Source organism: Ranitomeya variabilis, chromosome 5 (genome assembly GCF_051348905.1).
Source record: "Ranitomeya variabilis isolate aRanVar5 chromosome 5, aRanVar5.hap1, whole genome shotgun sequence".
Lineage (NCBI taxonomy): Eukaryota > Metazoa > Chordata > Amphibia > Anura > Dendrobatidae > Ranitomeya > Ranitomeya variabilis.
The window spans coordinates 251,942,607-251,969,953 of record NC_135236.1 but is presented as its reverse complement, the minus strand read 5'-3'; the positions used below and the strand labels follow the sequence as shown (position 1 = coordinate 251,969,953).

Below are 27,347 nucleotides of genomic sequence, written 5' to 3'. Positions count from 1 at the left end.
AATTCGGATGAGGCCTTAATGTGATAAAAATAAATGTTATTGGGAAATTTCCATAAAGTAGATGCTATTGTAAGTATTCTAAATCTCCAGGTTATTTTCCCCAAATTTCATGTTGATAGGCACTCCGTAATTATAAACCCAGGTGGCAGGGGTGGGATTCAGCCGGTACGACCCGGTACGGGGCAGCCGTTTACTAAAATTTCTATCTGCCAGCGTTCCGGGAGCCGGCTCTGCAGCGTGAGTGAACCGACTCTTTTTTTTTTTTCCTTCCTTGTCTGGCACCTGCAGCCTATCAGATTCAGCGAGCTCAGTGAGTGTGACTGTGACTCATGTGGGAGGAGCAGACAGGAGAGAGGGAGATGTGAGTCTGTGGAGTGTAAAGAAATGCCGGTGAGTCCAGTGATGTGATCACAAAATCAGTCCCCACTCCCTAGGAAGGCACAGCCGGTGCGGTTGAAGTGTCGCTGTATTGTTCCCCTCAGCACCCGGGCATTCCCCTCACACAAGTACCGCAGCTGTGCAGCCTGTAGCCTCCCGTCAGGCCAGGCTTGTGCTGGAGAGGTGGCCATGCTGTTACTATCAGCTCCCTCTAATAACGGCTGCAGTTCTGTGCCATCTCCAATTATCTGACACTCTGCAGCTCTTCTTGTCTTTACACTTTTGCAACCTTTTTAATGCACCCAAAATATCTGCAAATCATGGTGATTAACCCCTTCATGTTGCAGCTATTGTTCTTTTTCTGCCACACCTTTCAGGAGCCTTTGTAAGGGCTTGGGGTTTTGTTTTTCTTTTTTGCAGGACAAGTTTTAGTTCTGAATGAGCCCATTTTACCATATAATGTCCTGAAAAACCAGGAAAAAAAAAGTTCACAGTGAGGTAAAATGAAGGTGGGGAAGCAATTCCACCGTATAGTTTGGGGGATTTGTTTTGCGTAGTTCAGAGTGCACGGTTTCATTTGAGGTGGTCTCACACGTGGCATCACAGGAGGCTGGGGCTGCACTCGCTTCTCTGCAGCGTCTCGCCACATTGATCACCTACAGTAAGGGTACCGTCTCACAGTGGCACTTTGGTCGCTACGACGGCACGATCCGTGACGTTCCAGCGATATCCATACGATATCGCAGTGTCTGACACGCAGCAGCGATCAGGGACCGATCAGAATCGTACGTCGTAGCAGATCGTTTGAAACTTTCTTTCATCGCTGGATCTCCCGCTGTCATCGCTGGATCGGCATGTGTGACACCGATCCAGCGATGTGTTCGCTTGTAACCAGGGTAAACATCGGGTTACTAAGCGCAGGGCCGCGCTTAGTAACCCAATGTTTACCCTGGTTGCCATTGTAAATGTAAAAAAAAAACAAAACACTCACCTTCTGATGTCTGTCACGTCCCCCGGTGTCTGCTTCCCACACTGACTGTGAGCGCCGGCCATAAAGTAAAAGCAGAGCACAGCGGTGACGTCACTGCTGTGCTGTGCTTTACGGCCGGCACTGACAGTCAATGCGGGAAGCCGCCGGCGGGGGACATGACAGACATCAGAATGTAAGTATGTAGTATTTGTTTTATTTTACATTTACAATGGTAACCAGGGTAAACATCGGGTTACTAACCGCAGCCCTGCGCTTAGTAACCCGATGTTTACCCTGGTTACCTGGGGACTTCGGCATTGTTGGTCGCTGGAGAGCTGTCTGTGTGACAGCTCCCCAGCGACCATACAACGACTTACCAACGATCACGGCCAGGTCGTATCGCTGGTCGTGATCGTTGGTAAATCATTTAGTGTAACGTAACGGTACCCTAAGGCCAGGCCATCAATGTTAGTCATGGACAATCTCTTTAAACTTGTTCTATCTGTAATACTACCTCAATCATATTTACTGTAACTTAACTGTTAATAAAGTTGGTATGTAACTAGGGTTGCAGTGCCATATTCTGTTTGACTTGCTGGGATTTGTAGTGCTGTACACCACCAGCAGGAGTTGATGGTATAGTAGCAATTATACATTTCTGTTCCACGTTGTGTTGAAATAAACTGATTTTACTATTCCGTATGCTTTGCACAGCGTGTGTGTGTGTGTTTGTGTGTGTACAGTGTATACATTGCGTATGTACACAGTGTATGTGTGTGTAGTGTGTGTACAGTGTGTGTATACAGTGTGCGTGTAAGGCTACTTTCACACTAGCGTTGTTTGGTGTACGTCGCAATGCGTTGTTTTGGAGAAAAAACGCATCCTGCAGAATTATCTGCACGATGCGTTTTTTCTCCATAGACTTTTATTAGCGACGCATTGCGATGTAAGGCCACACGTCGCATCCATCGTGCGACGGATGCGTTGTGTTTTGGTGGACCGTCGGCACAAAAAAAGTTCCATGTAACTCTTTTTGTGCGTCACATCTGCCATTTTCGACTGCGCCCCCTCCTCCCCAGACCTTACAATGGGCAACGGATGCATTGAAAAACTGCATCCGCTGCCCACGTTGTTCATTTCTTTCACAACGTGCGTCAGTACATCGGGCCGACGCATAGCGATGGCCCCGTACCGACACTAGTGTGAAAGTAGCCTTAGCACAGTGCTTGCAGCATGCCTTTATTTTTATGAATTACAATCTTATACAGCACCAACATATAGCACAGCACTTACTAATTCAGAAAGGACGTGTACAAAAAACGGCGCATATTACAAAGTAATACAGGTTAGGCTGGGTTCACATTGCGTTAGTGGCGTCTGTTAGACGGACTACGTTACACAGCGGCATAAACGCGGTGTAACGCAGTCCGTTACGGCCACCATTGACTCCATTGTCGGACGCATCAGTAGCGCACACCCACAATGGGCGAGCGCTAGGGATATGCCATCATTGAGTGTGTGTAGTGTGTGTACAGTGTGTGTATACAGTGTGCGTGTAAGGCTACTTTCACACTAGCGTTGTTTGGTGTACGTCGCAATGCGTTGTTTTGGAGAAAAAACGCATCCTGCAGAATTATCTGCACGATGCGTTTTTTCTCCATAGACTTTTATTAGCGACGCATTGCGATGTAAGGCCACACGTCGCATCCATCGTGCGACGGATGCGTTGTGTTTTGGTGGACCGTCGGCACAAAAAAAGTTCCATGTAACTCTTTTTGTGCGTCACATCTGCCATTTTCGACTGCGCCCCCTCCTCCCCAGACCTTACAATGGGCAACGGATGCATTGAAAAACTGCATCCGCTGCCCACGTTGTTCATTTCTTTCACAACGTGCGTCAGTACATCGGGCCGACGCATAGCGATGGCCCCGTACCGACACTAGTGTGAAAGTAGCCTTAGCACAGTGCTTGCAGCATGCCTTTATTTTTATGAATTACAATCTTATACAGCACCAACATATAGCACAGCACTTACTAATTCAGAAAGGACGTGTACAAAAAACGGCGCATATTACAAAGTAATACAGGTTAGGCTGGGTTCACATTGCGTTAGTGGCGTCTGTTAGACGGACTACGTTACACAGCGGCATAAACGCGGTGTAACGCAGTCCGTTACGGCCACCATTGACTCCATTGTCGGACGCATCAGTAGCGCACACCCACAATGGGCGAGCGCTAGGGATATGCCATCATTGAGTGACGGACCCGGAGCCGCGGGCTGCAGCGTTTCCGGGTCCGTCACTGCTAGCGCAGATAGAGCTAGAAGATGCTCTATCTGCGCTAGCGCGATGTAACGTCGGCACTTGCGTTAACAGCAGCCAGTTAGCATATGTGCTGAGCGGGCTGCTGCTAACGCAGTGTGAACCCGGCCTTAGGACTACAACCAAGTAGCGCGGGCTCTGTTCACAAGAGCCAACAATCTGCCGAAACAGCAACGCTAAAAAACAGTCTTTACTGCTTCACTAGATACTTACACAGGTGTATCATGAGGCTGTCACTTTACAGGCAAAGAGTGGGAACGATGACAGAGTAAAATCTAGTTTTATTTAAAAAAGAGCCGGTTCACGAGCCGAAAGAGCCGGCTCTTTATAGTGAGCGGAGCCGAAAGAGCCGGATCACCAAAAAGAGCCGGACTGCCCATCACTAGCTCTCAGCGACTGCACGACTGCAGCTCGCCCTGTGTGAGCGGTCACATGGTGCCGCCTCATTAAGGTGATGAATATTCATGAATATTCATCATCTTAAATGACCGTTACCACCTGACCGCGGCGCTCACACAGGACGAGGAGGACGGTGCAGTGCTGCGCAGGGACAGAGCGAGGTGGAGGATTCCGTTCCTCTGCTACGCGGTGTGTGAGCCTGTGAGGTGACTCAGGTGAGTATGAATCATTCCAGCCAGGGAGGACGGGGGAGCCGGCGGGGAGGAGGAGGTCTGCGGTGGACGGCCAGGACGGGGAGCCATGCCCATGAATGATACAAGATGGGACTGGGAGCGTCGGGGAGCCGGCGATGAGCCACGCATGGGGGGGGGGGCGGCAGGATGAATCATGAATCATTCCAGGCAGGCAGCCAGGGAGGATGAAGGGAGCCGGCGGCGAGCATGTAGGAGGTCCGCGGTGGACGGGGAGCCATGATACAAGATGGGACTGGGGAGCCGCGCCGGCGATGGGCCACGCATACGGGGGGGGGGGGATGGGAGATGAGCCAGTGCCTGAGCCACCCATGCATACATAACGTATTCTTGTCATTAAGGGAGACAAACTGCTCCCAAAAATATGAATCGTGCCACTGGGCGTGGCTTATTAGTATGGGCGGGGTTATTGAAAATGGGCGTGGCCAAAATTCCGGCGACTTAGAGGACCTGTTGTTAAAAATTTGAATCCCACCCCTGCCAGGTGGGGTACATTTTCATAAGCGCCAATGGTGGTGTTCATTGTGAGTACCATAGTTTTAATGTAAAGCTGCTGTTTTTCGAAGTCTTTAAGATAAAGAGGGAATGATTCTTTAACGTACCCCTCCAAGGTGGACAGCACATCTTCTGTACCGTTGCCCTGTCTGTATTGCGCTGCTTTCCATTCCATCGTTTGTACGGCCCACCTAGTGGCAAACCATCTGGTGAGGGTCTGGGTGTCAGACGAAATGTTGCAGGTACTGGATTATAGAACTATATCCTTCTCCTTGCACAAGAGAGTGCCGGGTTATTTTATGTTATATGTGGAGTAATGTATTATCCGAGCACCCCCAGAACAGAGTGACATATTGCCTTGTTCAGCATGACCCTGAAGAGTTTTCTGGGTGCAGAGGTTGCGTTGGATTACTCTTGTGGAACACGTATTATTTATATACTTGTTTCTCTCACCTTTCTTTCTCTCATATACTGTATATGTATATACTGTACTTCTATAATAGCAGAAAACAAATACAAGGAGAAAGTGGCTTGTAAAAAATTTGAACTGATTTCCCATTACTAGCAGTGGCTGACAGTTGTGCTTTTTCCCTTGCATTCCTTTATTCTCCCCCCGTATGTCCTTGCGCACAGTATACATAGACTTCTATGTGGACACAACTGGGACTCTAGTCTTGCTGCCTTCCCTAACATGCACCTTTTATGCCTTCCTTCCCTCCATTGTCAGCACAACACACGTGAAGTAGTGGCCATTAAGTGTGTCAGCAAGAAAAGCCTGAATAAAGTGTCCGTGGAGAACCTACTGACCGAAATTGAGATCCTGAAAACGGTCCATCATCCTCATATCCTGGAGCTGAAGGACTTCCAGGTCAGTTACAGCTGTGTCTCATGGCTTTCCACTAGTCACTTACAATGGTTCTCACATTCTTCTAGGGAATATTGACCTACCTAGGAACAACTAGAGATAGAAATTGGATTCTTTAAACAGAACCTGTCCTATCAGGAAACACTTTTTACCTACAGTTAATGTTTCTGGACATGACAGGTTCCCTTTACAGGACTTATCCAAAGGTAATCCATTTTATAAAGAAAAGACAACCATTGATTAGCTTTTCACAACTAGAGGATGCCGTGGCAGCCATATGCTGCAAGAGTAGTGGAATTTTCTACATCATCCAGTCAGATATATGGATGTCCACTTGTATATGGCCACGTTGATTCCTAAAAATAAGACATGCTCATTGACCTCATATCTCGGTATATAGAGTGGTGGTCCAGATGTGGGACCTCTCTTATTATGATGTCTGAAACATTCAAAAGGTTGTCCTAATGTGGCAAACTTTTAAAATAATTAGAAGAAAAACTTGTTGTATCACTACTGGTACATTTGTATGTATTGAAGAGAGCTGATCAGATCTGCCCTTGTTCCTTGTTCTTCATATCTTCTCTTGATTTCATCTTCTTGCACTTGCTGGATGGATTGCTGTGTCACAGTGGGACCGAGATCACATATTCCTGATCACAGAGTACTGTGCTGGTGGAGACCTTTCTCGATTTATCAGAACCCGTCGTATTCTACCAGAGAAGGTTACTCAGATTTTCCTTCAACAACTAGGTGGGTAATTTTGATCATGTGGCTCCTGTTTACTGACATCTCTTGTGCCTTCCTAAAATATAAGAGAAAAGTAGGGCAACAAGCACAATGATTTTGCTCACATCAGCTATTCAGATTTTAGTTTATTGGGATGTGCCATAATCACAACCTCTCCCCCATGCCACCAATCAAAAGAATAGTAGTCCTGTGTCCGTGGTGTAAGTTGCGCATGCATCCCACTGCCTAATTGTCTACACATGCGACTGCTTCTCCATGAGAACAGGGGCACAGGACTCTTGTTTTAGTGATCCGTAATAGCATGATCAGTTGTGATTGCTGGGAAACCCCTTTAATCTATTTGTAATACGCAGTTCTCAAGGTACGCAAACTCTTATATTATACAGCCGCATTACGCACAATCTTCTAGTATACTTCTGTTGGCTACATTGAGTCTTCTGTATGTAGGAGACTCGCCATTAAGTGCAGGTCCGCAGTGGCCTTTCCCTATCCCTGGGTATCTGCTTCCTTCCAGACTTGTGGCAGATTATATCTTTGTATAAGCGAAGTGAAGTGGGGACTGAGTTGGAGCCAATAGATGTTAGGGGAGTTTTTGATCCAACTTTTGTATTGTGAACTTGAAGTTGGTAGGAAACCTGACATGTAGCAATCTGGAGGAAGACTGGACTGATTTCTATGATAACTATAGGTGTGCAGCAGTACGGACGGCATAGCATATCAACATAATTATCTTTTGTTCCCTTATTTTCAGCAAGTGCTTTGAAGTTTCTGTATGAAAAAAATATATCCCACTTGGACCTGAAGCCTCAAAATATTCTGCTTAGCAGCCTTGATCGGCCCCACCTTAAGCTTGCCGGTGAGTGTGGTCCTTCTTCACCCAACCCTCACTCCATGGCAGAAGTTATGGAAGAAAGAATGTGACTTGTTAAAGGGAACCTGTCAGCAGGATTATGCACAGTAACCTACAGTGTCAGGTTGGCGCCTGATTACAATGATACCTTGGTGATGAAATCCGTCTTGTGGTCGTTGTTTAATCTTTATTTTCAGTTTGTTAATGAGATTCTCGTGCCCTAAGGTGGGGTTCATGTACGTGGTGCTCTGATTAGCTATTCATAATGCAGACTGCTGACAGGTCACTGATCCCTCACTGACTTGCCCCCTAGTTTACATAATGAATGTACTAAGGTGTGTATTTGAAAAAAAAACATGTCACTTAATCAAAATGGAGGTGCCTGGGACGCCTTCACACTTTCTCTTATCGGTTAGTGCTCATTATCTTCCTGTGCTTGAAAGGAAAAAAAATCACCATCATTATGGTGCCGTCAGGTGCGCCTGCGCATTAGCATCTGTCGTGTTCCAATAGGTGCTACTGTGCAAGTGCCGCTACCGGCTCCTTATTGCTGCAGCTAAAAAAATGTACACTACAACAAAATGGTGGCGGTGCTTGCGCAGTAGCATCTCTCGCGTATGAGCCACCTCTGGCACCATTTTGTTGTAGTGTATTTATTTTTTTTTTTACTGCAGCAGCAAGGAGCTGGAGGCCCAGTAGCATCTATCTCCTACCGAGAGACGCTATTGTGCCATTTTGTTGTAGTGTACATTTTTTGGGCTGCAGCAACAAGAAGGCGGCGGAACACGATAGATGCTAATGCGCAGGCGCACCCGACGGCTCCATACTGAAGGTGATTTTTTTTTTTCCTTTAAAACACAGGAAGATAATAGGCACTAACCGATAAGAGAAAATGCGCAGGCGCCGCCATTTTGATTAAGTGACATGCTTTTTCCTCCCTCGCCTCATTGGGGGACACAGACCATGGGTGTATGCTGTTGGAGGCTGACACTAAGTTAATACAAAGAAAGTTAGCTCCTCCTTTGCAGTATACACCCTCCTGCTGGCTCCTAGAGAACCAGTTCTTGCTTAGTGTCCGTAGGAGGCACACGGGTCTGCTATTCAGACCAAAAACTCTTTTTTTTAAATAAAAAAAATTTTAGTTTTTAATTCTTAAGAATTTTTACCTGAACGAAGGGGTGACTGATGCTTTCAAGGCTCCGATTTCCCCGAACCAACAACAGGCGAGCACGTGGAGAGTCGCCTCCACGTATCCTCTCCTGCGATGTGGGATGCCATGCTTGGGCTGATTTTTAGGGGCGACGGGTCTCTTAAAGGGCACTGATCTCCTCACACCATCAACAGATGAGCACATGGAGTGTTGCCTCCATGTATCCTCCACTGCAGCCAGGCCTAATGACGGACAACCAGCCCTGTCCCCAAGGATTAAACCCCTTGGATGCACAGAGGCACCCTCCGTTTTGGCGTCCGTGCAGCCCCCACTGCTCCACCACTGTCTAGCAGACAAAGCAAGGAGGCGGACGGTTCCTATGAAATGGAGAGGGGATTGAGGGTTTTTAACCTTATTCCTGCACCGTCCAAATAATCACCTGCAACAGCAAGACAATGGAGAGGTACCTGCACTACAGCAAAGGTACCTGCAGCATCATCCGAAGGACATCTCCAGCCTCTCCAGGTAAGCGCTGAGAAGGGGGGCTCTGAGCAGTCCGGGCACAGGCAGCAGACTTTTCCGGGCGGGGGGGTGTTACGGTTTTCCGTTTTTTGGGCCTGGGCATAAATTTTGTTCCCCTGCTTTGGCCTTGTACAGCCCGAAGCTCCGCCCCCGCTATGACGTGTTTTGGCGGCCCCGTCCACTTTTTCGGCGCTTCTCGTTCTGAAATGAAATCTCGGCCATCTTCCTACACCGTGTCGCAAGCTGTACCTTTTCTCAGCCGATCTGAAAAAGATTGGGCCGAGTCCCCTGTAGTAGACCCGCCAGCCTCTCGCCTGGCATCCAAAACCCTTCTATCCCTGCTGGACAGATAATCTATTAAAAATCCCACAGACCGCCAGATAGAAATTTTGGCTCGATCTGTCTTCGAGGTCTCAGGTGCGGCTCTATGTCCTTCCTTCGCTGCAGCGTGGGTGGATAAAGCAATGGTTTCCTGGTTAGAGACCTTGGCTAATTCCAATCAAAGCAGTCATCTTCCTCCGGATACAGTGCAGCTGGCTAGCCAAATTTCTCTGGCAGGAGATTACCTGGTACATGCTTCTTTGGATGCGTCTCTATCGGTGGCAAATGCCATCACGAACAGATGATCTTTATGACTCAGAGAATGGAAGGTGGATTCTGCATCAAAATAGTCTCTGACAGCTCTTCCTTACCAGAGTGGGTGTTTGTTTGGAGTGCAGCTGGATCAGCTTATCTCGGATGCAACGGGAGGAAAGAGCAAATTTTTTCCCTAGCAGAGACTTAGGCATCCTTTTCTGTCGTCAACAACAAATCTGTTTTCGATCCTTTTGCGCCAATCTGGTTTGGTCCACTACCTCTTCAGGATCAGGATGCTTTCCACGCAGGAACAGAGGACCCCAGACATCCTATAGGTCCAATCACCAATGGAAGGGTCGGCCCAGTCTGGATCTAGGTCCTAGAGTTTTTCCGCCCAATGACTCATGGGGTTATCCGGTCGACACCAGCAGGGTAGGCGATCTGTTTCACCAGGTCGTTGTTGAGTTATAGAGGCTTCTCTCCAAATTTAGTTGATACCCTTCTGAAGAGTAGAAAACAGATTACAACAAAAATCAACGCTAGAACCTGGAAGCAATTCCTGGCCTCTTCGGAATTTAATATCAAAGAGGGGGTACCGATACGACAGAGTCTAGAATTTCTTCAAAAGGGTTTGGAGTTGGGTCTTTCCACGAGTACACTAAAAGTGCAGGTCTCAGCCCCTGGTGCCCTGTTCTCCCATAATATTTCCAATAACTATTGCATTTCTAGGTTTATTAACCCCTTCATGACCTTGGGATTTTTCGTTTTTCCGTGTTCGTTTTTCACTCCCCTCCTTCCCAGAGCCATCATTTTTGTATTTTTCCGTCAATTTGGCCATGTGAGGGCTTATTTTTTGCGGGACGAGTTGTACTTTTGAACGACATCATTGGTTTTACCATGTCGTGTACTAGAAAACGGGAAAAAAATTCCAAGTGCGGTGAAATTGCAAAAAAAGTGCAATCCCACACTTGTTTTTTGCTTGGCTTTTTTGCTAGGTTCACTAAATGCTAAAACTGACCTGCCATTATGATTCTCCAGGTCACTACGAGTTCATACACCTAACATGACTAAGTTATTTTTTACCTAAGTGGTGAAAAAAAATTCCAAACTTTGCTAAAAAAAAAAAAAAAATTGCGCCATTTTCCGATACTCGTAGCGTCTCCATTTTTCATGATCTGGGGTCGGTTGAGGGCTTATTTTTTGTGTGCCGAGCTGGCATTTTTAATGATTCCAATTCGGTGCAGATACGTTCTTTTGATCGCCCGTTATTGTATTTTAATGCAATGTCGCGGCGACCAAAAAAACGTAATTCTGGCGTTTCGATTTTTTTTCTCGTTACGCCGTTTAGCGATCAGGTTAATGCTTTTTTTTATTGATAGATCGGGCGATTCTGAATGTGGCGATACCAAATATGTGTAGGTTTGATTTTTTTTTTTTATTTATTTTGATTGGGGCGAAAGGGGGGTGATTTAAACTTTTATATTTTTTTTATTTTTTTCACATTTTTTTTAACTTTTTTTTTAACTTCTGCCATGCTTCAATAGCCTCCATGGGAGGCTAGAAGCAGGCACAACCCGATTGCCTCTGCTACATAGCAGCGATCTGATGTTCGCTGCTATGCAGTAGAATTGCAGGTGTGCTGTGAGCGCCGACCACAGGGGGGCGCTCACAGCTACCGGCGATCAGTAACCATAGAGGTCTCAAGGACCTCTATGGTTACAATGTACAAGCATCGCCGACCACAGGGTGGCGCTCACAGCTACCGGCGATCAGTAACCATGGAGGTCTCAAGGACCTCTATGGTTACAATGTACAAGCATCGCCGACCACAGGGTGGCGCTCACAGCTACCGGCGATCAGTAACCATGGAGGTCTCAAGGACCTCTATGGTTACAATGTACAAGCATCACCGACCTCCGATCATGTGACGGGGGTCGGCAATGCGCTCATATCCGGCCGCCCGGCCGGATGCGGTAGTTAAATGCCGCTCTCTGTGTTTGACAGCGGCATTTAACTAGTTAAGAGGTGCGGGCAGATCGCGATTCTACCCGCGCCTATTACGGGCACATGTCAGCTGTTCAAAACAGCTGACATGTCCCGGCTTTGATGCGGGCTCACCGCCGGAGCCCGCATCAAAGCAGGGGAGCTGACCTCGGACATACTATCCCGTCCGAGGTCAGTAAGGGGTTAAAGCAGCTGGTAGAGCTAGACCCATACACAAAAATAAAAGCATTCCATGGGATCTTAACCTAGTCCTTTCAGCTATGACAGAGGCCCCATTTGAACCCCTGGAGTCAGCTTCAGTTAAGATGCTATCCCTTAAAACGGCCTTTTTGATAGCAATAACATCTGCTCGTAGGGTAGGGGATGTCCAGGCACTTTCCAGACTTCCCCCTTATACAGAGTTCTTACAGGACAGGGTAGTCGTAAAGCCGGACCCAGCCTACTTGCCCAAAATAGCATCCCACTTCCACAGGTCACAAGAGATAGTCCTACCGTCCTTTCTACCTAGCCCTTCTAACCCTAAAGAAGAGAAACTCAATACATTAGACGTTAGCAGATGCCTACTAGAATATATCTCGACTACTAATGCTTGGAAAAAGTAGGATGCATTATTTTTGTTTTTCCAAGGTCCTAGGAAAGGGCTTAGAGTATCAAAATGCATGCTAGCTAGATGGATTTGGGAGGCTATCTCTCTGGCTTATACAGCAGGTGGGGATCCGGCTCCGCAGAATCGGAGGGAGCATTCCACCCAGGCCATGGCATTGTCCTGGGCAGAAAGATCGGGAGAGTCAATTGACCAGATATGTAAAGCGGCCACATGGTCATCCCCTTCCACCATTTTTAGACACTATCGGTTGGACTTGGGGTTCTCCTCAGATCTCACCTTTGGGTTAAGGGTGCTGCAGGCTATAGTCCCTCCCTAGGGTAGCTTACATCTCTGTAATTCTCTTGTGGTGCTGTCATGGGAGTCCGAATAAAGCGTTAAGTTACTTACCGGTAACGGAATTTTTTGGAGGCCCATGACAGCACCCTTGGTTCCCTCCCTTTCATGCGGGGGCTGCCTCTCTCGTGGTGCTGTCATGGGCCTCCGAAAAATGCCGTTACCGGTAAGTAGCTTAATGCTTTTACATTTATATATACATTAGTATGTTCATTATGTAAACTAGGGGACAGGTCAGTGAGGAATCGGTGACCTGTCAGCAGTCTGCATTATAACTATATAATCAGAGCACCACATACATGAACCCCGCCTTAGGGCACGATAAGCTCATTAACACAAAACTGAAAATGAAGATTAAGAAACAACCAGAAGACGTATTTCATCAACCAAGGTATCATTGTAATCAGTATAACGGCGCCGACCTGACACTGTGTGTAGGGTACTGTGCACACTCCTGCTGACGGGTTCGCTTTAAATTCTAACACACCTGAGTCTTTGTTCTCATAAGGGATAAGCCACTATTGAGGAGTTTGGCAGCGGATTATTCCTCTTCCACATTGAAATAAACCACCCCTCATGGCTAAGCTAAAAGTCCATTTTTAAGGGGGAGTTAAAAGAGATAATTGTTGGCCATATGACTGCTCTGCCAATATCTCTATAATGTATATTGCCTTTTGTTCTCACTTAACATAGGAGGAAAAAAATTTTGTACGTTGAAAAAAAAATAAATTCTAGATTAATTTTCACATGTTATGGAAGACCTTATCTCCATTTAGTCAGTGCTACTGAACATTTACTACTAACTATCCCTTGCATAGTGTAAATGATTGATTTGTCTTTCCTTTAGATTTTGGTTTTGCTCAGCACATGACATGCCAGGATGAGCCTCAGTCCCTACGAGGATCTCCCCTGTATATGGCTCCTGAGATGGTGTGCAGTAAACACTATGATGCTCGAGTAGACCTATGGTCTGTCGGGGTTATCCTTTATGGTAAGATACAGTTAATGCTGTCCTTTCACATCATGGTCACAGTACAATAACGTACCATTTGCTTTTTTGTAGACACCTATCATTTCAGCTTATTTTGCATTTGTGTAATATTAGGCTGCATTCACACATCCAACATTTAGAGTATTAAGTGTGGACCACGATGTTCGAGCCGGCTGTGGGTCTTCTGACCCAATCTTGACAGCCTTTATAGGCATATGTTATTTTCTATTAATGTATAGTAGTAATGAGCGAACGTGCTCGGGTACTAACCAAGTGACTTACGCATTCTCAAAAAATCTGTTCAAGTCCCTAACAAACAGGCAATACATGTGTTGCGACTGTCGAACAGCCGCTAGTCATGCAGCCAAACTGGAGCATTTTTTTCGAGCAATCCAAAATCACTCAGTTAGCACCCGAGTATGCTTTGATAACCCCTTATCCAAGCACGTGCGCTTATCACTAATGTTTAATGATATACTTCTGATGAGTAGGATTTTGTTAGCTGTGAGTAAGCAGACTATCATTTTATGTCTGTCTAGGCATCCCTTGAATTAAAGAGTCATACTTATACATTATTTTTAAAGACATTTTCCTATTATTATTATTTGCTTAATAGTTTATTGAGGTATAAACAATTCCTGCTAAGTCGCGTTTCACTTCATTTTCGGTTTCTCTATTGAATTTATAACAAAGTGAATTCGCATGATGTGCATTCGTGTTTCAAGCGGAAACCGAGGCGCCACATTGATTTATATGGGTCAGTTAGGTTTCCATTTGGTGTCAGTTTTTAAAAAATAATACCAGACTGACCCCTTATAAATCAAGAGGGACTCTCCTGTTTGATACGAATGCTGAGAATAATATTTCTATTTATCTGTCCTGTTTGTTCTAAATGGAACAGACAAATGGAGTAGTTGAGCGGACATGTGAACAGAGCTTAGAGGGGTTTGCCACAAACAAAGTTCATTTTTAAAACAGGCAGGGAAATGTTTTATCTCACAGAAACCAGCATTTGTGATCTCATTCTGTACTGTCTGTATCCTCTTTTGTGTCCTCCCCTGCCCAGGAGCTGCGGTATGATCAGACCATGTACCTGCACGGTCAGACACAGACATTACACAGTACACAGCAGGGGCACAGTTATAAGATTATCTCGGCACAGGAACATTTTATTTAACACATCCAACTGTGGAAATTATTATTATGCCAAGACCTTTTAATTAAAATGTACTTGGTTCGTGGGAAAGCCCCTTTAAGGGTGCATGTACAGAGGATGACGGGGGCCGTTTAAACGATTGACGATAAACTACATGCAAGCTGATCGGTGTTCATTTAGCAGCATGTTTAGACATGTTAACTGCACTTCAGTGTGCACATACGATCACGATCAGCATAATGTTATCGGCAGCACTTGTCCTGTCTGTTTACACAGGATGTTCTGCTGCCAAGAACAATGATTTTTGAATACGCTTAGGCTGCTTTCACACATCAGGTTTTTGGTTTCAGGCTAAATCCGGCAAATTTACAAAAAAACGGATCCGGCGTAAATTGTGAAAAACTGATGCACCGGATCCGTTTTTTAGCTGGATCCGGCTCTCTTTACTGCGCATGGATTTTTGACTTCCTGATTGCGGGAGAGGGAGAGAGAGAAAAAGAGAGAGAGAGATTTCCCATGCCAAACGGATTAGGTAGCCGGATCCGTTCCATGCGTTTATTGCCCTAAACCTTCGCCACACAGAAAAAACATTGCAGTGAAGGTTTTTTGTGTCCTGCAAAAAAGCCTGAAGGGACGGATCCGGCACAAAACGGATGAAACGCATACCCTTCAGGCACAATTCGGCGCTAATACAACTCTATGGGGAAAAAAACGGATCCGGCGTGTAAAAAACGGAGCCGTTTTTTTCAAAAATTGCCGGATTGTGCCTGAAAAAAAAAAACCTGATGTGTGAAAGCAGCCTTAAAAATCTTTTCACCCGACAAACAAGCATTTTTCTCATTCATTGCGTGATTGGGAGCCTATTTAGACTTGCCTAAAATTTGGATCCAAACTCTCTTCCAGATTATCGGCCAGTGTAAATGCACCTTGAGGGTTTGCTTAGAATCTAATAGCCGCTGATGTATGAAACATTTGTACAAATATCACTTGTCCTTTAATGTCACTTCTCTTTCATCTCAGAGGCGTTATTTGGGAGAGCACCTTTTGCATCTAGGTCATTCTCAGAACTAGAAGAAAAAATAAGAAGCAACCAAAGTATCGAGGTAAGACATGAAGAATCTGAGGACCCTTTAAAGGGGTGGTCTGAGATACAAATTCATTTTCATCCTAAATCCCGTTTTTGGACCACTCCTTTAATGACTGACCAAACGATTGTGCATAGGAGCACTTATTCCTGATTGTTTCCTGTCTAAACATACCAGTGATAAGCCAGACATCTTGTTTTCAAATAATTTTTATTATTAAACATTATACAGAGAAATGTCAAATACATGAAGAAATATACATTTTATAAAGGTAAGGGAAATGGTGGGATAAGGGAGGGGAGGAGGGGAGGGAGAGGGAAGGGTAAAGGGAAGTAAACCAAGGAAAAAACTGGAGAACTTTAATTCCAATATTATTTTCCAAGATGGGATAAGAAGTAAAACCATAACTTCCATTATAAGTAAATACAATCTCAGACATCGCCAACAGGGAATGTAGAAAACCCAAGAACCCACTTAGAAGTTGGTATAACAAATTAGCAATAGAGGAGATACCTAAAAAAAGAAAATCAAATGACCCAATAACAACAGATAAGTCAAAAGACAATCTATGTTTGAGGAAACATAGCATTCCACCTGTCCCATTTTAAACCGTACTTGGATAAGTTTCCGTTTACGACTGCAAATCTGCGTTCCAATGAATTATGGAGATAGAGCCTGTCGACAATGTCAGAGAGTCCCGGCACCATTTTATTCTTCCAATAGAGGGCAATCAGATTTTTTGTAACTAAAAATATGTGTACAATCACATATCTTAGGGAAGGGTGTATACAGTCCAGGTCAATAGAGAGCAAGGCAGATTGAGGGGTGAGAGAAAAATTTTTATTGAGGATTTTATTAATGTAGATGGATATCTGTGTCCAGAGGGGTTTAATTTTTGGACAGCTCCAAAATAAGTGCAGCAAACTACCTGGAAACCCACATTCTCTCCAACAGAGAGGGGAATGTGCGTTATTAAAGTGAGACAACCTTACCGGAGTCAGGTACCATCTAGTCAATAACTTGAAGAAGGATTCATGGAGTGTAAGTGATATATTAGATGTGTAGGTATTGATTATAGCCCTTTCCCAATGCTCTTTACTGATAGGCATTCTCAGATCCTTTTCCCAGCGGTTGAAATAGGAATGTTTAGTAAAAGAAGTATCGTTGTTAAAATAATTGTAAAGATACTTAGTACTCCAAAACAACTTATGGTCAATATTATTCAGGAGTAAGGTTGCTATTTCTGCTTTGGAATATGGGCCCTTTATGAATTTATTAATTTGTTCTTTTAGCATAATATATGCCATGAAATCCGAAGACGGAAGATTGAATTTTGTTTTTAATTTTTCAAAGGTAGTAAAGTTACCGTCATATAAGTCTTTGACTTTCTTGATACCCAGTCCTGGCCAGTTCGCTGGTAACTGGGAGTCGTAGAGGTCTGTAAGAAGTTTGAGTGGAAAGTTGTATAAATTTTCTGATTTATTGGAGCCTCTCTTGGGTCTTGCCAATTTAATCCAAGCGGCAGAAATAGCTTCTATAATGGGGTGTGAAGAGCTAGGGGGTTTGGATTTAAATATTCTATCATATATACAGTATTTTAGGGGGCGGTAGTTGTTATAAGAGGTTTCCAAATCTACCCAAGCCGGCTTTGAAGAGTGATTAAACCAAGTGTGGCTTTGCTTTATGAGATTGCTAAGGTAGTAGGCCCGAATGTTCGGTAGTCCCAAGCCACCTCTGGATTTATTTTTATATAGAATATTTTTAGCCACCCTCGCTCTTTTGTTACCCCATATGAATGAATTAATCGACTCTTGGATTTTGTTTAAGAGGGCAGTAGGGATTGATAGTGGAAGTGATCTAAACAGGTAAAAGATTTTGGGGAGGACAATTGTCTTGGCTGCAAGAACTTTACCAGTCCATGTCAGCTCAGACTTAGTCCAAATGAGAAAATCTTGTGAGATAGTTTTTAATATTTTCCTAATGTTACTTTTAACGGTGAAAGAGAAGTTTTTAGCGAAAGATATACCAAGATATGAGATTTCAGTCTCTTCCCAGGTGAAGCCCGTTTTTGTTCTTAAGAGATCCTCAGATTGCTTGTCCAAGTTAAATTGAAGTAGTTTGGATTTTTTCTTGTTAATTTTAAAGTAGGAAACCCTAGAGAAAAATTTCAGAGTTTCCAACACATTTGTAACTGAAATAACTGGGTCCGAAAGGGAAAGTAGCAGGTCATCTGCGAAGAGACTAATTTTGTGTTGACGATGAGTAGTGCTGATACCCTTGATTAAATCATTGTTCCTGATTTGGATCGCCAAAGGTTCGATAGCCAGCGCGAATAGAAGGGGTGACAATGGGCACCCCTGCCTGGTACCATTACTTATTGAAAAGGTTTTAGACATATGGTTGTTGATATAGATCCGCGCGTTAGGAAAAGAATATAGAGCAAATATGGATGTGATTAATCCATCCCCAAAGCCAAAACGGGTCAAGACAGCTTTGAGATATTTCCAATTGACTCGATCGAATGCTTTTTCAGCGTCTAGTGTAATTATTAAAGAAGGGATTTTAGATATGTTTATTTTATTGATAATATTAATAAGCCTTCTGGTCCCATCTGAAGTTTGTCTTCCCATGATGAAACCCAATTGATCATTGTGGATCAGCTTGGGAAGGACAATCTTCAATCTCTCAGCAAGAATTTTTGAGTAAATTTTAAGGTCACAATTAATAAGAGAGATGGGCCTATAATTTTGGACCTTGTCTAAATCGTTTTGGCTCTTGGGGATCATGACTATAGTTGCCTCTAACATTTCCTTTGGAAAGGAGCCGTTAACAGATGCTCTGTTAAAGATCTTTTCCAGATGCGGGGACAGGGCATCTGAGAAAATTTTGTAATATTCACCAACAAAACCATCAGGTCCAGGGGCTTTTTGTGACTTTAAATTTTGAATTATATTTTTTATTTCATCAGTATGGAAAGGTGCGGATAGGAAATCCAGATCTACCGGGTCTATTTTAGGAAGGTGCATGTCCTTCAAAAATTCTTCAATAGCTGCTTTATCTGGTTGGGGAGTACTGGAATCTAATTTGAGGTTATAAAGGTTATGATAAAATTCTGCAAAGGTATCAGCAATTTCTTTTGGGTGATATTTAAATTCTCCTTGTGGATTTTGAATTTTTGTTACTCTATTTTTAATTCTCTCTCTTTTAAGCTTATTCATCATGAATTTTGTCGGCTTATTTAAAGAGGAGTACACTTTGAATTTAGATGTTTTAATTAATGAATCAAAATCCGATTGGATAGTCGCTTGCAGTTTTTGCCTGAGTTTAAGGATATCAGTATGGATATCCGAAGATGGCGAGGGAAGGCTATTTTGGGCTTCTTCTTTAATTTTAATTTGTAATTGTAGGTTTTTTATGTTCTCTCTCCTCCTTCTGTTACATATGGAAGAGATCTGTATGAGTTTACCTCTCAGAACAGCCTTGTGGGCATTCCAGAGTGTGAAGGGGTCAATTCCCTCAGTGTCATTGTCGACAAAGTAATTCCTAATGGTTTCCTCTAATTCTGTTTTGAATTCGGGGATATTAAGATGAGTAGCGTTGCATTTCCATGTGTGAGAATTTTGGAACGGCGGGAAAAGGCTAATTTCCGTCAACACTGGGGAATGATCAGAAAATGATTTATCTAGGATGGCTACTTTTTTGAATTTAGGCAGTGAAAAAATGTCCGTTAAGACCAGGTCAATCCTCGCAGAAGTCTTATGGACAGAGGAGTAGTGTGAGTACTCCCGGGAAGAGGAGTTGAGGCACCGAAAAGCGTCATATAACTCATTATTCCTCATCCAGTCATTTATGGAAGGCGCCAGATGGCGAGTGGCTGAGGAGGAATCAATGCGCCCATCCGGGACAATGTTGAAATCCCCCATTAGGAGCAGAACCCCTTTTTGGTGTGCCTTAATTCTTTTTAAAAGTTTATTGAGGAAGATTTTCTGTCTAGTGTTTGGGGCATAAATGTTGACAATAGTATGTGGATGATTGTTTATCAGACAGACCAAGATATGGAACCTGCCTTGCGGGTCTTTGATTTCTTCTGTTAGCTGGAAAGGAACTGAGTCCCTAACTATGGTGATTACTCCGGCTCTCTTTTTTTGTTGTAAAGAAGAGAAGATATGTGGATAGATTTTGTGTGAGAATGGAGGATGTTTACCTTCAATGAATTTGACCTCTTGGAGGCATATGATATCTGCCTTGCTCTGCTTGATCTCTTTCCACACCGCAAATCTCTTCCAAGGGCTGTTTAAACCTCTGACATTGTACGACAGGCTCTGTAGGGACATTAGACACTAACTGACCTCTCCTCTATAAGAAGCAATGTGAAAAGAACAAGTTTATTACATACAGTTGAAACAACAAAATTATGAACTCTTAAACAGTAAGGAGTGAGAACCCACTAAAGTTCTCTTGAAGGATCTCACTCACAGTGAGATCTCTTCTAATATGGGGGAAAGTTCGTGTAAAAAGAGACTCCCAATTTCCCCATGGTGTATATTAGAGAGCTTCGGAGTGACGCGTATCAAAGATTGCATTCTAGCTGTGAGACTTCTCAGAAATGAAGTTGAGGAAGTCAAGGCCTTCCTCCGGACTGATCAAATGGATTATCCTCCCTCCGTGCGGAACCAATAATTTGGTAGGAAAGCCCCATTTATATTGAATTCCCTTATCTCTCATTTTAGCGGTGATCTCTCTGAAGGATCTACGTACTTCAATTGTGTGTTTCGAGAGGTCCGCGTAAATTTTTATGTGAGCGTACGGCTCGGGGAAGGAACCTTTTTCTCTTAGAAAGTTCTGGACCTTTTCTTTTGTTTCGAAAAAGTGGATCCTCAGAATGGTGTCTCTAGGTTTATCACGGGAGACATTAGAAGGACGTGGGAGTCTATGAATTCTGTCTATAGAAAGATCCAAATCTCTTAGGTTTGGTACAGCTGACTTAAAAAGTGATTTGGTATACTCAGATAAGCCTGCTTGTGGAATATCCTCAGGGATGCCACGAATTTTAATATTGTTCCTTCTGCTCCTATCCTCAAGATCAGCCAATTTAAAATGAAGATTTGTGAGTTCTCTTTTCATGTCTGAATTTTCTTTCTCAAGAGTTTCTGTTCTAATTTCTAAGTCCTTCACCTTTTTTTCACTTATTTCCAGTCTTTTTGTTATGCGCTCACATACCACCGAAAACGAACTTTGGAATTTCTCTAGACCACCTTCCAATTTCCTATCGATGAGATCAGAGATTTTTTGAAGAAAACTCTCGTCAGAATCCAATTTCCCCTCATCCAGCAGATGTTTTGAGTCAATCTTTCTCCGAGTGGCGGGGCTCTCATTAGGGGAAGAGTCTCTAAAGAAATCAGATTCATCAGAACCAGAACCATCAGTAGAGACTCTGTTTGATGTGGACCTTTTATTAGATTTGGAGGTGTCCATACCTTCTGAGAAGGCAGTATTCAGGTCAACGAAAGTTTGTTTTTTGTTCTCTTTGGTGTTTTGAGAACTATTAGTGTTGGTTTTAGTTGAAAGAGAGGTCAGGGTTTTTTGCGGGTTTGGTTTCGGAATGCCACTGAAAGTAATCCCAAGTGTTTTGTGTTTATCAGATGAGGGAGAAAATGGTTTGGCAGGTGATCTGGGAGATCTAGGATGGTCGCGTTTGTAACGATTTGAAATATCCTCTGTGGAGTGAGAAAAAGAGTTACGTGAAGATTGTTTATTTTCAGTAAATTTCTTTGTGTCCTTTTTTTGATCCATTTTAGATGGCTAAGTTATAAATAGGAGTAGTGGCAATTTATGTAATAACAATAGTGACTGTTTCTTTAAATATTGAAACTGAATGAAGCTGTAGACTATATGATCCCAGTTGTTGTTAAAATATAATAATACTGCCACCAGGTGGTGCTATGGCATTAGGTCTCCCAAGGCAGTGAGCTGATGTAAGCTCAAAATAATTCCACAGCACTGGCTCCTGTCTCTTTGTAGAGAGTATATATATATATAGTATAGCACACTGAATCACAGCGTTTGAAATGCTCTCAGCCACTTTATGATAATAAAAATAGAAATATGATTCCACAACTCTGGCTCCCGCTTATAAATATCTTATATAGGTCTCCACAGCAATAGCTCCATGTCTGGGAAGCTCTGTATATTCCACAGCAGTATGTCTCTGTCACTATAATAATACAACAAGTTCCACAGCGTTGCTCCCTGTCTCCTGTAAGCCGACCTGATAGTTCCACAACAGCGCTCCCTATTCAGGAATTCAGAGCGTCCGCTCTGCACGTTATTCTGCTCGTCTATCTAGGGGAGCTTCCAGCACAGGGTTTACCTCAGCCTGCAGGCGTGTTTCTCCGGTCTTTAGTGCCGCTGTGCTACGGGGAGGGAGGGAAGGATTCGGCTCCTAAGCTTCTCCCTTCTTCTGTGCTAGCCCCAGTGAGCAGGGGAAACTAGCACCGCAGACGATGAGCTGCATAAACCAGTCACTTGGTGAGGAGAAACGTGGCCAAGATGGCGGCTCCAGGCTCCCTCAGGCAGGCAGAGAGGAACAGGACAAAACTTCCTCTGCTTTGCAGCTAGAAGCTTGCTCTTAGTCTTGTTTTAAAGCCTATGTAATAAAGGCAGTTTAGTAGCATTAATATAGATGGTTTGACTCTAATATAAAGCTTTTTGGTCGCTTTGGATGGGGTTTTTGAGAGAGCTCCAAGCCTCTGCGTCCTCACATGGCAGAAGCTAGGCCACACCCCCAGCCAGACATCTTGTTAGCAGGACTAGACATTGTCAACAGCACATCTCCTCAAGTAAACTGCATGTAATGCTGAGAATATGACCACTATGGAGGCAAATGATTGTGGTAACGAGTAATGGTTGTTTTATTTATTTTTTTATAAATCGATAGTTCTTGTAAAAATAAGAAACCTTGTAATATATCCACTTATTTCTCCTCCTGGACTAATCAGTCATTTTTCAAATACACAATTCTCAAGTAACATCTGTCGTCAGTGAATACAGACTATTGAAATAGAAAATGATAGTTGTGGCTCATAAAGTTCTATGGAACTTGCAGCAGAATGTCTGTCTGCCTCTAGCTCCTCCATTTCTCTGCCCATTCCCTTTCCATAGAGGCTTAAAAGCACTAACTGTCCTCTATCTTAATAATGTGAAAACCTATCTTCCCTGAATGCAGATTTTATCCATGAGCTAAATAACAATCCGGGATCGAGAAAGAAGCAAATTTCTCTGAAGAGGTGAATTCAAAAGTTACTTGTTTTCATGTCTACTGTTAATTTATGCAATAAAAAATTAAAACGACCCTTACTCCTTAACAGTTCTTCGCCACTAAGAAGTTTGCATATGTAGATGATTGCTGTACATAAATGAAAGTACGAGGAGTTCTATATTGTTTGTCAGTGCTTATAATTAGAAGGTTATTTGTGAGTGTAAAAGTTTTGCATACATCCTTAGTACTAGTATAGTGTAATGGTTTAGCTTTGATAGCCCTGCTTGTAGAAGTATGTGCATATTGTAGGTATAGAGTAGATCTGTAACTACCAGCTTACTGACACATTATGGCCATTGTGCAGGAGTAGGTTGGTTGGTTGTTCCGCCCTTCTATTTTCACTCAATTCCAGCTGCAGCACGCTGGCTCAGTGGTTAGTACTAGTACTATGCAGCGCTGGAGTCCTGGGTTCAAATCCCACAACAGCTGCATGGAGTCTGTATGTTCTCCCCATGTTTGCATGGGTTTGCTTCAGGTTCTCCGGTTTCCTTCCACTCTCCAAAGACATACTGATAGGGATTCTAGATTGTGAGCCCCAGTGGGGACAGTGATGATGTCTGTAAAGCACTGTATAGGTAAGCAAAATGGCTAACAACAATACGTACCTCAGAGAATGACAACTTACCGAATCACCTTTTTGTTTTTCCATATGTAGCTCCCAACAAGACCACGTGTTTCCCCAGAATGCCGCGATCTCCTCCAACGGCTGCTGGTGAGAGATCCAGATCAACGTATTCCTTTTCCAGATTTCTTCAGCCACCCATTTGTGGACTTGGAGCACATGCCGTGTGTGGAGTCTTTACAGAAAGCTGTAAGTGTCTTTTCGGATCTGTGCCTATATCAACTATTATAGTTCGTCACTCTCATTAGAATCCAAGTTATGTCATTTTTTCTTATTTATAGCGTAACTTTTTTATAATGAATCAATCATTTATTACATATTGTAGTCTTGTTTTACTTTGTCTTTAAACTTTATTTGTTTATATCTTTTTTTTTTTTTCTGTGTGTTTTCCCTACAGGCTGCCTTTGTAGTGGAAGCAGTAGAGAAAGATGGAGCTGGGGAGCATTCATCTGCCCTCACCCTGTACTGCCGAGCTCTAGAATACTTCATCCCTGCCCTGCACTGTAAGGATTTATTTTACAATCTTTCTTCCATGTAATTCAGCCTCTGTAATGATTGAAGATAAGTTATATTTTAACGTATATTTAACTACTGTAATAATTCTTGTAGATGAAACAGATGTTCGTCGCAAAGAAGCCATTCGCTCTAAGGTTTGTCCTCCATGCCTACTGCTTGATCTTCATGAATACCTTGTTTCTTTAGCATTAAATAGATTTAGGCTGCACAATGCAATATTGGTAATTTTGTCAGCTAGAAAAACATATTTTTGATCTTTTTTTTTTAATATAATATTACTATGTGTTTGGTGCAGGTTTGTCAGTATGTGTCTAGAGCTGAAGAGCTAAAGGTCCTGGTGTCGTCTAATAATAAGAGCTTGCTGCAACAGGGAATCTCATCTCGGGAACTCTTGAAAGGTGAGATTTGGCACCTTTTGAAAAGCTGAGAACAACCTGTTTTTTGTTTATTTTTAATATATATAGATGCCATTGGTTTATTTTCGGACCTTTTAGGGTAAGTTCACACTAGGTGTTATTTTTTTTTTGCAGCAAAACCTGATCTCTTGGCAGGAAAGAAGCTGCAGAAAAAAAGCATATTTTCCTTGCATTTTTGCTGCAGTTTTGGCATGCTAGATTATTCTTTTGTAGATGCTGATAAATTTTAGTGTTGAAAAAAAAGTCCTATTCCATAGAATCAGGTTTTGGCACAAAAAAGGCAGCAAAACCTGATGCCCGCATTTTTAGTGTGTTTTTTTTACCACCCATTCAAGTCAATGGGTGAAAAACGCTGAAAGAAATGACAATGCTTTATGTCCAAAAAAACATGCAAAGCACAAAATGCTGATAAAATGTGTGTGCATGAGATTTCTGAAATCTCATAGGCTTTGATGGTACTGTCAAACGCAGCTGAAAATCAGCATAAAAAAGGCAGCAAAAACGCCTAGTGTGAACTTAGGCTAAGTTCACATTAGCGTTCGGGGTCTTTGTGGAGGGCTGCGTATGTCCTCCGTTAAGCCCCACATACTTCTGCATGCGTCCTGCGTACCTATCTTTAATATTGTGTACGCAGGACATGCGGATGTATGCGGTTGCGTTGTTTTGACGTGCCCGCCGACCGCACGGGAACGCAACAAGTTTGCATTTTTGGAAAAAAAAAATTTGTGTCCGACAAACTGTGAAAGATAAGTGACGTGAGGCAATAGGCCAGTCTAAAGAATTGCGTTTTTAGGCCACGCTTGAAACTGGGGGTATTGGGAATTAATCAAATTGTCGTGGGTAGTGCATTCCAAAGAATTGGCGCAGCATGCGAGAAGTCTTTTGGATGGGAATGGGAGGTTCGGATTATTGAGGATTTTAGTTAAGTCATTAGCAGAACAGCATGCACGGGTAGAGTTGTAGACTGAGACAATGGAAGAGATGTAGGGAGGTGCTGAGCCATGGAGCACTTTGTGGGTGAGAGTAATAAGTTTATATTTACCTCTGCATCGGATGGGCAAGCAGTGTAATGACTGGCACAGGGAAGTGGCATCTGTGTACCGGTTGGTGAGGAATATGATCGTAGCTGCTGCATTCGGGACGGATTGAGGAGGGAAGAGTTTAAAGGAAGAGAAACCAATTAATAGAGAATTGCAATTGTCCAGACAAGAATGAATAAGAGCTACAGTAGGAGTTTTGGGTAAGAAAAGGTCTAATTGTAGTGATTTTTTGAGGTGTAGGTGACGTGAGTTGGCAAGTGATCAGATGTGGGGAGTGAAGGAAAGATCTGAATCAAATATGACACCAAGACCGCAGGCATGTTGCTGGGGAGTAATGGTGGATCCACACCCAGAAATTGGCAACATCGGGCCTAGGTAGGTTAGTGGAGGGAGGAAACACAAGTTCAGCTTTTGACAAATTCAGTTTTAGATAGAGGGAGGACATATTGTTAGCGGAAAGACAATCACTCATATTCTGTAATAACGCAGGGTTAATGTCAGGAGATGAGGTTTATAATTGGGTGTCATCAGCATAGAGATGTTACTGAAAACAGAATCTAGTTTTGTACAAGTAAAGACTGGCGGGCACCACTACAAGGGATCTCCCATCACATGCCACAGGTACATATAAATAGAAAACTAAGAGAAAAGAAGGCATGTACAAAGTGGGGATCACCATATAAAGAATCATATAAATATAATAATTTTTATTAGAAAAACTAGGCACACAACACTACAAAAAACCTTAAAACCACATAAAACAACCATAAACATGGTGAATACAAAGACCCATAATAGGGTCTACAACCCTGGTTCAAAACACCCCCACATATAGTGATATATTCAGCATCAGTGTAATGCACTGAGAATATACATGCTATGCAGTCCCAAATACATAAATGTTAAAATTGGCAGGCCTATACTTACACCTAAGCAAAAGAAGTGTCCATTCAAATGTACCTATGCAGCGATATATATAGAGCAAAGGTGGTGCATTAAGCAGGTATAAGAGTATAAGCCCTATATGAGACAAGGTCCCGATCTCTGTAAAATATCAAAGAAAGGTAAAGGGACAAGCGAATAGGGTGTCGAACCAGGGCACAAGACGCCCAACGCGTGTCGCCAGTGAATCTGGCTTCCTCAGGAATCTGGCTTCTTTATATGGTGATCCCCACTTTGTACATGCCTTCTTTTCTCTTAGTTTTCTATGAAAACAGAATCTACTGATTGTATGTCCCATAGGGGCATTATACATGGAGAAGAGGAGGGGCTTAGGACTGATTATTGAGGAACCCCGACAATAAGGGGAAGGGGAGAGGAAGCGCCAGCAAAAGACACAGGGTAGGAGCAGTCAGAGAGGTAGGAGGAGAACCAGGAGAGAACAGTGTCTTTGAGTCCGATGGAGTGTAGCATAGCGAGGAGGAGCTGGTGATCCACAGTGTTGAATGCTGCAGAGAGAGCCAGGAGAATCATCAGGGAGTAGTAACCAGTGACCATTAGATTTCACTGTTAGTAGATCATTAGAGACTTTAGTGAGTGCAGTTTCAGTAGAATGTAAATGATGGAAACCAGATTGTAAAGGGTCAAGAGAGTTTTCTGAGAGATAGTGGAATAGATGGGAGTGGACCAAGTATTCCTGGAGTTAAGAGATGAAGGGAAGATTGCAGATAGGTCTGTAGTTAGCAGCGCAGTTCTGGTCGAGGGATGTTTTTTAAAGTAATGCACGTATGCTGGC

General features: G+C 43.3%; 1 protein-coding gene across 3 annotated transcripts in view; it reads left to right on the top strand.

Moving 5' to 3' along the window:
• ULK3 (unc-51 like kinase 3) overlaps positions 1-27,347 on the top strand; it is a 55,804-nt gene that overhangs the window by 9,472 nt on the left and 18,985 nt on the right. Inside the window, exons 2-11 of one of the 3 annotated variants that reach the window (XM_077264045.1) lie at positions 5,542-5,682; positions 5,748-5,885; positions 6,309-6,429; positions 7,178-7,282; positions 13,316-13,459; positions 15,636-15,718; positions 23,674-23,829; positions 24,038-24,143; positions 24,250-24,290; positions 24,452-24,554. In XM_077264045.1, the coding sequence (XP_077120160.1) occupies positions 5,841-5,885; positions 6,309-6,429; positions 7,178-7,282; positions 13,316-13,459; positions 15,636-15,718; positions 23,674-23,829; positions 24,038-24,143; positions 24,250-24,290; positions 24,452-24,554 (904 nt within the window). In that variant the 5' untranslated portion in view covers positions 5,542-5,682; positions 5,748-5,840. Of the gene's footprint in view, positions 1-261; positions 391-5,541; positions 5,683-5,747; positions 5,886-6,308; positions 6,430-7,177; positions 7,283-13,315; positions 13,460-15,635; positions 15,719-23,673; positions 23,830-24,037; positions 24,144-24,249; positions 24,291-24,451; positions 24,555-27,347 lie in introns of those variants that run through there. The other 2 variants (XM_077264046.1, XM_077264044.1) reach the window with 2 other exon arrangements.